General features: G+C 44.6%; 1 protein-coding gene across 1 annotated transcript; it reads left to right on the forward strand.

Moving 5' to 3' along the window:
* LOC121971462 (PRA1 family protein A1-like) lies at positions 1–3,901 on the forward strand. Its single transcript, XM_042522739.1, has 7 exons — positions 1–292; positions 415–455; positions 560–638; positions 3,092–3,178; positions 3,255–3,343; positions 3,419–3,490; positions 3,575–3,901. The coding sequence occupies exons 1-7, from the start codon at positions 135–137 to the stop codon at positions 3,676–3,678; spliced, it is 630 nt and encodes a 209-aa protein (XP_042378673.1). The 5' UTR covers positions 1–134; the 3' UTR covers positions 3,679–3,901.
* Positions 3,902–11,707: the final 7,806 nt, after the last annotated feature.

The following is an 11,707-nucleotide window of genomic DNA, read 5'->3' on the forward strand; positions in this document are numbered from 1 at the left end:
TCTCTGCCTCCCACGACGATTTTTTTACTTGCTGCCATTTGTCATCTGTTCCCAAATTGATCAGTTTCGGCACCTCCGATTCGTGCTCCATTTCTAGGGTTCCGATCCATAGAGCGAGGTCGGAGGAGAGCGGCATGGATTGGGGAAACGTGACTACAGAGGACCTCGTCGACGCCCTTCGGGAAGTGGATTGGTCCGCTCCCCCGCGCCCCATTTCGGAGTTCTTCGCTCGATTCACCTTCCCCAGATCCCACTCGAAATGGAGCAGTCGATTAAAGTGCAATCTTTACTAGTAAGATCGCCTGAATGTTGTAATTGATCGTCGAGTTCTTCCCTTTGGAAATCTTGTTAATACTTTCCCTTACCCGTTAAGATTCTAAAATATAATGGCTTTATGCTAAATTTCTTTTGCAGCTACAGGACGAACTACTTCATTCTGATCCTGTTCGTTCTTGGTAAGAAAATTAGTTGGATCGTGCCTATACTTTCAGCTCTAGAGTTACAGAATGTGTTTTTTTTGCCCCTCCTAATCCTCCCCTTTCTGAACTTCTTACTGCAGCAGTGGGATTTCTTCTGAAGCCTCTTGCTATTGTGTCGGCCATTTTGACTGGTTTAAGCATCTCTTTGTTAAATGATAGGTAAGGCTCTGCCTATAAATAAATTGCTTTGGAGCCATGTCAGTAGACACCTACCAGAGTTATGTTTATTAGAAAATAAGTAAAAGTGGCATCTTCTGTTGATCTGTCTAGTTGTCAATCTATAGGAGATGATTGAGATGAGAGCATTTGATGCATCATATCAGTTCTCCATGTTCACAGCAGTTAATCCTTGGCATCACTTGATTGTATATGATTATCATGTTTTATTTAGGTGGGTCTATCGCTATGTTGTTGTCTTCCGATTGCTATGCTCTACATCAGTCTGTAATTTGTGTGAATGAACAAGGTGCTTGACTATTCCCATGACAGGAAGTTTAGCTCAGATGCTTCATCATCTGCCTAAGGAACTGAAATTCAGTAGTCCACCTTTCGCCTTAATCACATGCGAGTGTTCCATCAGAACCTTCTTCTTTTTCTTTTCTGTAGTGAAATTCAGGCCCATTTTCCATTAAATATATTGCACATGGCTAATCGGTTGGCCACTTGTCCAAAAGAAGGAATCAGAAAAAGAGATTGTGTTGTATGTGTCACCTTGATCAACTAACATGCCTTGACATTGGGTACTAAAATTGCATTGAATCTGTAGATTAAGTATGCCAAAAAGTTTTCTTCAGTTTTTTTAACTTGAACATTATATCTTCATGATGAACTAGACTAGATACTGGTCTTTTGGATGCTTTCATGCACTAGCTATTAAGTAGATGAAAATATGGTTCTATAATTAACATAGTTTCCTATTCTATTTCACTGTTGAATTTTTGGTCTCTCAAGATCTAAGATATCTTTCATTGAACATCGACATAAAAATTTAAAACTCAGTTCTCCATTGGCTTACATTATATGTACAACTAATAATAGTTTCATGCCACCCCCACGGGTGTGGTCCAGTGGTAAAGCACTCAAAAGAGCAATAAGATCAAATGGGATGAGTCTCCTGTAGGTTGGTAACTCAGTATGCATAAGCTGTGTTCCAGATTTACTCGGGAAGGTCGTCTTCAGGATTTGTCGAGCAAAGTCCGGACACCTGATTATCGAAAAAAAAAAAGCTTCTTGCCTTTTTGTCATAGCATGCTTATATAAACATGAACTAGTTTTAAAAATATAGCTCAGTGTTGCCTATTTAAAATTAGTGATAACTAGAAAACATAATGTCTGAAGCTCAATTATCCGAGAGATTGTGCACCAAATGCTTATCCTTCCATCTAAGCACATTTAACCCTGATCAGACCATATGCTTTTCTTTTTATATAGTCAAATTCAGGTCAATTTCTTATCCAACATCTCTTGCATAGTTAATGGTTTGACCAGGTGCATATAATAAGATGGAATTGGAATAAAAGATCAGAAATGTTGCTTCTGTTTGTATTTGTTTGTTGTATTATGAACTATACATGGCTTCATGAGAGAGAAAAAAAAATTGTAGTGATGCCTTCTGCTCCTACTGATATTAGAAATAAGCTTAGAAATTGATTTACCAATATGCAAAAGCATGTCCTAGTTTCACTGATGTCGCCAAAGAGCTCTAGAAACTTTGAGGTGTGTTTTTTTTTTTAAATTTATGAATCTATGGTCCTGGTCATCCAAGTTGCTGCAAAAGAAACCTTAGCATTTGATCAATGGGCCTCTACTTTAGGAAACATATAATAATGCCCTTTTAGCAACTGACTTTTTTTTATTGAGTGATGAGGAACTTGATTTTTACGGAAATTTTAATAGTCTGAAATTCTGAATAATGTTTTACAACAGTTGGAGCAATTTGAAGGGGAGCCTTGGCACAACGGTAAAGTTGTTGCTTTGTGGCCAAAAGGTCACAAGTTCAAATCCTAGAAACAGCCTATTGCAAAAAGCAGGGTAAGGCTGCATACAATGGGTCCTTTCCCGGGACCCCGCATGGCGGGAGCTTCGTGCACCGGGCTGTCTTTTTTTTTTCTAATATGTGAACGGAACATTAAAAACTAATTTTGATCATTATCATTGTTATGCAACAATCTTGTTTTTATGGAGATTTAAATTGTTTTGGGTCTGATGTCTATGGAGGATTTGTGATCTCCATTCCGAAACAATCATCCTCCTTAGAGTAAATGAATCTTATGAGAGAATTTCTATTTTGGTGTGTCTTCTCTCTCTTTGACAGGGGAGTAGTAGTTTTGCACAAGTATATTAAATTGCAATTATAATTTCTGTACTATCATAAAATTGTTTGCCTGTTAGGATATTTGTGCATTTCTTTTGAAGCTATGATCTAAGGAGAAACAAGGTAGTGAGCCTGCTGATGGTATCTTAACTGTGTCTACTGCGAAACAAAAGTGAACACAACACGATTGAAAACTAGTTTCCATTTCTTCAGCCTCATTTCTTATACATTTTCTTCAGTTTTACTGTTTAGAGGAATTCTGCCATGCTATCTTTTTTAAGTGGAATGACTTTCGCAGCTTTGCAGTTACTTTTAACGAGAAAGTCACAAGGTCTGTCAGACATTTTTCTCCTCATTTAGCTGCAAAGTTGAGGCCGCCTATTGCGTAAGAACTATGCTAATATTCCTTAATCTTTATCCCTTTCTTTCAAGTTCATTACATAATGGCATTATATCCATAGGCCCGTAATTCGTGGACGGCCATCTAGGAAAAGAGCAATCCATATATGTGGTCAGCCCCGTTGGGTGTTTGTTTTGATATCTTCAGCTGGTAAGTCCAGGAATATCTTTTTATCATTAAATCTACCAAATGATTCCCTGCTACGACTCTAACCTCTTATTTCAGCTAGCTGCATCCTCTGGTTCACATCCTGCAACCTCTTAACACTACTGTGGGCACTTGTCATTGGGCTTCTCGGTACCTGTCTATATATTGCACACATCTGTTGAAGATATTCATTTAATGAAATGAAATCTCACACTGTTTGGTTGCCTTCTGCAGCAACAATACTTCACGCAAGCTTCCGAGTACCCAACCTGAAAGCGCGCCTCAATACATTCCGCGAGGAGTTTCGCTCAGTGTGGCGCAATTACAGTGAGCTGTGATCACTCGGGGTGAAAACGTGCACTTTCCCGGAAGTGTGTTCTATTCTCGCATATGACATGTTTAGGTTTGTTAAGCTTTACCACTTCATCGTTTTGTTTCATATATTCTTTGCTTGGGGGAATTTCCTGTAACTTCAACTGTCAAGTTGTCACCTTGTATACATGGATTCGAAATTTTTATAATATTCATTAAGGAATTGTAGTACCTGAGTGAATCTTTCCACGTATGATTCAGTTTGGATCTTTCTGTTGATAGCTGTTTTTCCTTGGGGATGAAGTGTTCTTAGCTGAATGATACAATGAAATCATAGCGGTAACTGAATCTTTCTACGCAGAGGTTTCAGTTTAGGACTTTTTTGTTCATGGCTCTTTTTCCCTTTTGAGGTGAAAGTCTTATTACCTTGGCGTTAGAAATTGTGTACAGATGCAGTTGTAGAATTTGGTATTTTGTAATCGATGTTCCAGTGTGATTTGAAAACTCGTACTTGCTAGGGGAAATACTAGCTCGTGTCATTTCAATTAGATATTGACGAATATAATTTCATATTAATACTCAGACACCTCTTGGCTGTGCCCAAGTTGGGTTACGAAGGAAAATTATCTATCTATTATTAAAAATAATATTAATATATATTTTTATATTTTTATGGGATTTATGATTTTTTATTTGTTTATTGCATAGATAGTTTAGATAGAATATAAATATAATTGATGTGGTGATGATAAGGGGCTCCATCCCGTGTTCACGATGGAGGTCAAAGTTAGGACGGTCAATGTGTGGATGGCGTCAGTTGGTCGGGGAGAAAGGCTCCGATCCATCGCCTCCTTCGACATGGGGAGAAGTCAAACAATCGACGTTTAATAAGGATGACATGCAGATTCCAGGCCGAACGACTATCCCGCTCAGCCTAACAGTAGAGCTCGACATTGGTGAACGGGAACTTCGGCCGAGCGGTTACCCTGCTCGACAAGACAACAGAGATTGACATCGGAAGAGTTCAACTTCGACCGAGCAGCTATCCCACTCGGTCTGACAGCAGGTCTTCGCAGTGACAAAGTGGAACTTCGAGCAAGTGGACACACACAGGAGTAGCAAGGTTGTAGCCGACCGGGTGGGGCACCAGAGTGGCGAGATCCTGGCCAAGCGGCCAACCCGCTCGGCCTAGCAGTACACTCCCACTGATATCCAACGACATCCTTTTGGGAGTTGTTGTCATTGATACCGGACACGGACAGCCAGAAGATCGTACGGCGGAAACTTCCGCTGTCACTTCAGATATATGCTCGGCCTGTTAAGGTACTGTGTCAGGGACACTTTACTGACAAGTCTTTTCAGGAAAAATTTTGAGAAACGTGCATGCGCGCTACCAGAGTTCTATATAAAGGGGAGTCCAAGCATCGGCGGAGGTACGCGACATTCACTGTTTGTGCTACAGTCTTCTTGTTGCTCCGCTTTCCACTTCATTTCCGGTGACTGACTTAAGCGTCGAAGGGCCAACGCCGGGGACCCATTCCCTGGCTCGGCATTGACGTAGTTTGTGTTGCAAGTCTGAGCGGAGTCCACAGGAGGTCAGCGTGAGCGCGACATCCCCAGCTTTCCGTCTCTTCGACTTTCAGACAGGATCATATTTGATGTCATCTGTGGGAACATAACAAGCATCTGAGCCGAAAAGATGGAGGATGCTGGACAACTCACCATCGTGATGCTCACCCAGGAGGAGCTCGAGATGCTCGTTCAAGCCCAAGCGGCGAAGATGATCGAGCAACAACAATAACATGTGTTAGCTGATCAGCAAGCGTCGTAACCTGCAACATCGACGGCAGGAAGACGAGCGGGGCAAGAAGACCGAGCGGAGCAAGTCATCGTATGGGAGCAGAACAGAAGGTCGACCGGCACGCAAGGAGAAGCGCCGCCCGTGCCGATCCCCTTTCATCGTGCCTTGTTCCAAACTCCTTCGGAGATAGCCCAAGCGAATCAAGAAAGGGGATCGTGTTCGGATAATATTCCCGTTCGAGACGCACGAAAGGGCAAGGCGCCCCGAAGCAGCACGTCGCCCAAACGGATCAACCGGTAGTTCTCAGAAGGGATCTTACAAGACCCTCTGCCTAGACACTATACCCCACTGGCGATCGGGACGTACAACGGATCGACCGATCCAGATGATCATCTGGATAGGTTCGATAACAAGGTCATGCTGCACCAACATACAGATGGAGTGAAGTACCGAGTCTTCCTCACTACTCTCTTTGGATCGGCACAGCGTTGGCTCCGAATATTGCCGGACGGCTCAATATGAAGCTTCAAAGACTTCCGACCCACTTTCCAACACCACTTCGCCAGCCACCGACGCTATTAGAAGACGAGCGTCGGCCTCTTCTCCCTAAAGCAAGGGCCCAAGGAAGCGCTCCGAGCGTACATATAGCGTTTCAATCAAGTAGCTATGGGCATCCCTTGGTTTCATCCGAGACAATGATGAATGCCTTCACCCAGGGGCTCGTCGAGGGAGACTTCTTCCGATCACTCATCAGGAAGTTGCCCAGGGACTTCGACCACATGCTCAAGAAGGCCAACGAGTATATAAACGTGGAAGAAGCCCAGGCGGCCAAATAGAAGGAGGCGCTGACCGAATCCTCAACACTGACTGTCAGGCAACCATCAGCCGCCCAAAGGGCCACGGGCTGAAGGAGTACGGTCACATTAGGAGACCAGGGCACATGTCGTATAGCATGTGGCGTCTGGCTGGCCGAAGGCGTCGAAGGGCAAAGGATGGGCGCCGATGTTTTGCTCTTTCCACCAGTCGGTGACTCACAACACGCGGGATTGTCGTGGTCTAACACTGATCGTTAGCCGACCGGCTCCAAGAGGATACCGCCGTAGATTTCCTTCACCTGATCGACGACAAAGACATTGATTTGCTGGGCGGCGGGAGGATGAAAGAAGGGCGCCCGAGCGGCACCACCAACATAACGGAGGGGTGACACTGATCCCTCCCTAGACTCGACTGAGTGAAATAGACCATCCGTTCGGGAAGAAGAAAACAGGACAATGCATCCCGAGGAGAGATAGGCATGATCACCGGAGGACCGACCAGCAGCAACTCCAACAGAGCCAAGAAGTCGTTCGCTCTGCGGCTGGAGATCCACGCAGTGGGATGCAGCAAGGAGAAGGCCGAAGGGCCTAAGATAAGCTTCAGCCCCAGCGACTTGGAGGGAGCGGAGGTCCCTCACGACGATGTACTGATCATCCGGGCGGTAATCGCTAATTATACTATTCACCGGACTTTTGTTAATACAGGGAGTTTGGTAAATATCATTTTCAAGAAGGTGTTCGATCAACTACAAATCGATCGGAACGAGTTGCTGCCCATGACGACCCCTCTCTACGGCTTCACGGGCAATGAAGTGATGTCGCTCGGACAGGCCCGACTGGCCATCTCACTCGGAGAGGAGCCACTAAGGAGAATCAGGGCCACCAACTTCATCGTGGTGGATGCGCCGTCGGCCTACAATGTCATATTGGGTCGACCGACTCTCAACGAGTTCCGGACGGTAGTATCCACTTACTGCAAAAAAATCAAGGTCCATGTAGATGACCGGGTAGGCGGAGTTAAGGGTAGTCAACTGGCCGCTCGCCGATGCTACGTCGAGATGGTCAAGTCTGAGGCGAGAAGCGCTCAAAAGAACCCACGCTTGGAGGTTAATGTGATCACTGAAAACCCCCTACCTTGGTATACGAAGAAAATGAGGAGGTTTAGATCCACCCAAGCCGAGCAGAAGCAACAATCTTCATCGCCGCCGACCTGGACGAGGAGAAGAAGGCAGAGCTGGTCACCTGCCTTTGACAAAATCACGATGTGTTCGCCTGGTCGACCCACGAGCTTCCTAGTATCTCCCCGAGCGTGGCTTAGCACGAGCTTCATGTCCGACTGGATGCTCAGCCGATGAAGTAGAGAAAAAGGGACTTCAGCGCAAAGCAAAATGTGATCATTCGGGGGAAGTTAGAGAAGCTGCTGGAAGCCGACCATATTAGGGGAGTTCAATTCCCGAGTTGGCTAGCCAATGTCGTATTAGTCTCTAAGTCAGACAATAAATGACGGGTCTGCATCGACTTTCGCGATTTGAATAAGGCATGCCCGAAGGACTTCTATCCACTGCCTAGGATAGACCAGATGGTGAACTCGATGGCCGTGTTGGTGCGGAAAGCATCCGACGATCGAACTCGTATTTTGATAATGGCAAAGGATTCAAAGTTAAGATGTTTTGTAATCTAACAAGTCTGCTTGAGGATTTCAGGAAAGTCCTAGCTGCGGTTAGGCAGAGGGAAAACCCCTAGGGGGTGGTAACCCTAGGTCATAGGGGGTGGTAACCCTATGCGGAAAGTCTTGGCAGGTCGATGACTTCAAGCAAAAATCCTAGGGGGTGGTAACCCTAGGTGGAAAGTCCTGGTGTCGCGAACCAGGTGAAAGACTGGACTGGCCGGGAAGCAGATGTCCAGCAGAAAGTCCGGAAGCGTCGAGTGCTGAGCAAAAGTCCAATCGATCTGGAGGATCGACTGGCAACAGGTAAAATCTCCTGAGTGGAGTAGGTGAGGACGCGTTCCCCGTAGAGGGAACAGTAGGCGTCGGGTCGACCTAGGGTTTCCGGTTGGAAATCCGAAGTCAGACCCGGACAGTCCGGAGACTGTCATAATATTTCTTATCATATTTACTGTTATTTTATGCTAACTTTGTGCTGCAGGGTATATTTGGGACTAATGTATCTTGCAGGGACCAAAGTGCAAAGATTAACCTCGGATGAACAGTGTCCGAGGCGCCTCCATGGAGCTTGGAGGCGCCTCGCGTGCAAAACCTGAGCTGGCTGCGAAGCAAGCTTGGAGGCGCCTTGGGCAGCTTCATGGAGGCGCCTTGGAGTGGTTGGAGGCGCCTTGAACTTGATAAGGTTCGACCAGTTCAACACTTATCTCTGCGGCTGACTCGGCTCATTCAAGGCGCCTTGGTGAACAGTAGAAGGCGCCTTGAACACCCTTTATAAGAGATCTCGACCAGCAGCTCAACATATTGAATTCCAAGTCTTCTGTCTCCAACGTGTTGCTCTAAAAGACATCCGGAAGTGCTGCTGCAAGTCTCTGACGACTCGAAGCTCCAAGATTCTGTTCTTGTCGTCGGTATAATTAGTTTTTGCATTTACGTGTACTTCAAAGCTGTAACTCCTTTTTCGTACTTATAGTTGTTGCCCACGGAAAGTGATCAAGGATCGCAGGCCTTTGAGTAGGAGTCGCCACAGGCTCCGAACGAAGTAAATCCTTCGTGTCTTTGTTTGTACTTGTTTCTATTTCTTTCTGCTGCTTTAATTACTCAACGAACATTTTACGATTCCAATAATTGAAAAACGAAATAGCCACGAGCGCTATTCACCCCCCCTCTAGCGCTTCTCGATCCAACAATTGGTATCAGAGCGGGGTTGTTTTGAATTGGTGCAACCACCATTCAAAATTTCTTTTGGTATTTTTTTGTTTTTTCTTTCGGTGTCAATTAGAAATTAGCTAAATAGCTAAAATTCTAATTTCTTCTCAAAATCGGTGTTGCTCAAAGTTGGTCAATACCACTTGAGCTCGTTATTCTTTTTCTATTTCTTCCCGCACTACTAAGCCAAGACTCAGTCTTGGAATAGATCTTCTCGTTTGTGCTTTTACAGATCTAAATGGCCCAACAAGAAGGATATAGCACTGTTCGTCCCCCACTATTCTCCGGAGAAGACTTCGGATATTGGAAGGGGCGAATGGAGATATATTTTAAAACCCAGTTCGACACCTGGATGATAGTCAAGACGAGACTACAATTACCAACTGATGAAGATGGTAAGCCTACATCTTGCGAAAAATGGGAACCATCTCTCATCAAAAAGGTGGAAGCCGACGCCAAAGCCACCTGCACCCTCCAGTGCGGTCTTACCAAGGAAGAGCTCAACAGAGTCGGTCCGTTCTCTTCTGCAAAGGAGCTGTGGGAGAAACTGATCGAACTTCACGAGGGTACCTCGGAAACCAAGGTAAGTAAGCGTGATTTGTTACTTAATAAACTATACAATTTAAAAATGCAAGAAGGCAAAACGGCAAGTTCGTTACACGCTCGAATTCAAGATATTTTGAACTCTCTTCATGGAATCGGGCAGAAGGTAGAAAATAGGGACATTATAAGGTATGCTCTTAACTCGTTTCCAAGGAGTACATTATGGGCATCGATGGTAGATGTCTACAAAGTCTCCAAGGATTTGTCTTCCTTAAAATTAGATGAATTGTTTAGTGAATTTGAACTTCATGAACAAACTAATGCACAGCCGACCGAGAAGGGTATTGCTTTGGTGGAAGGTACTAGTCGAACACGCGAACCGAGATCCCGACGAAAAATTGAACCGGAATCAGAAGACGAACCCGACTCAGAAGACTCAGAAGACGAACTGACCAGCGAATTAGTAAACCTCGTGAAGAAGCTCTACAAGAAGAAGAAGGGCTTCAACAAGAAAGACCTGAAGAAGGTAGTTCAATCCAAGGAGGCCCTACCAAACTCGAAGGCAAAGTTTGAAGTCACATGCTATGGGTGCAACCAGAAGGGGCACATCAAAGCGAACTGCCCCAACCAAAAGGAAGCCAAGAAGCAAAGAAGAAAGAAGGCCCTAAAGGCAACCTGGGACGAATCTTCTTTGGAGGACGACGACGACGAACTCGATCAGACGAGTTTACTCGCACTGATGGCCCGGGACCAAATCATCGAATCCAAGAGCGAGAGAGAGTTAGAGGTCGACTCCGAGCAAAGCCACGGATCCGCATCCGTTTCCGAAGGGCCAGACTCCGCTGTAAGTATTCCGAGGCTTAATAATTTAGTCAATTATTTACTTCGCAAATTAGCTAAGTCAAACCTTAAAATAAAGTCACTTCTAAAGGAAGTAGCTGTCCTTAAAGTAGTGACTAACTCAAAATCCTTACCTGATCAAGTTCAAACTGAAGATTCAACTCAAGTTCAAAAACTCGAGGAAGAAAATTTGAGTTTGAAAAATCAGGTCAAGGATTTAAAAAATACCTTAGAACGGTTTTCTTTGAGCTCCAAGAATCTGGACTAGGGATGTAAACGAGCCGAACCGAGCCGAACAGTATCAGGCTCGAGCTCGGCTCGTTTAAGTTATATTCGGGCTCGAGCTCGAATCGAGCTTTTATTACAAGGCTCGAGCTCGGCTCGTTTTAGAATTATCAGGCTCGCGAACAGTTCGAGCTCGGCTCGTTATTAGCTCGATTATCAAAGTTAACGAGCCTAACTCGTTAAGCGAGCTCAGACTCGTTTTCGGGTTCGTTTAGAGCCCGTTTTTTGCTCGTTTTAGAGCTCATTTTTTGACTCATTTTAAGGCTCGTTTTAGAGCTCGTTTTTTTGACTCGTTTTAGAGCTCGTTTTAGAGCTTGTTTTTTTGGCTCATTTTAAGGCTCGTTTTAGAGCTCGTTTTTTTGGCTCGTTTTAGAGCTCGTTTTTTGGCTCGTTTAAGGCTCGTTTTAAGACTCGTTTTAAGGCTCATTTTTTTGGCTCGCGAGCTTATAAACGAACATGTTCGCGAGCTCACGAGCCGAATATCCTTAAGCTCGAGCTCGGCTCGATAAAACTATCGAGCTCGAAATCGAGCTCGAGCTCGGCTCGATAAGATAAACGAACGAACTCGAACGAGCTTTTTACCGAATCAAGCTTCGAATAGCTCGCGAACCGTTTGGTTCATTTACATCCCTAATCTGGACCTAATTCTTGGGACACAAAGAGCCGTCTACAATAGAACTGGGCTAGGATATAAGAGTAAAAAGAAGTATAAATCTTATTTATCCCTAATAAACAAACAAAGTAGTAAATCAGTCCAAGCATGGGTCCCCAAGTCCAAATTGATCAATCAAGTTGGACTTGGCCAATACTGGGTTCCGAAAGATCAAATACACTACCTCGATAGACCATATTGAGGCTATGATCCAGGAGGAGCAAAAAGAAAAACGATCTTAAAAATT

Source organism: Zingiber officinale, chromosome 4A (assembly GCF_018446385.1).
Source record: "Zingiber officinale cultivar Zhangliang chromosome 4A, Zo_v1.1, whole genome shotgun sequence".
Lineage (NCBI taxonomy): Eukaryota > Viridiplantae > Streptophyta > Magnoliopsida > Zingiberales > Zingiberaceae > Zingiber > Zingiber officinale.

What these genes read in the sequence shown, in the direction of transcription:
- LOC121971462 (XM_042522739.1), top strand. Translation starts at nt 135, where the DNA reads ATGGATTGGGGAAACGTGACTACAGAGGACCTCGTCGACGCCCTTCGG. An exon ending in TTAAAGTGCAATCTTTACTA is followed by an intron (nt 293 to 414) that starts GTAAGATCGCCT and finishes TTTCTTTTGCAG; the next exon opens with CTACAGGACGAACTACTTCA. An exon ending in TGTTTTGATATCTTCAGCTG is followed by an intron (nt 3,344 to 3,418) that starts GTAAGTCCAGGA and finishes CTCTTATTTCAG; the next exon opens with CTAGCTGCATCCTCTGGTTC.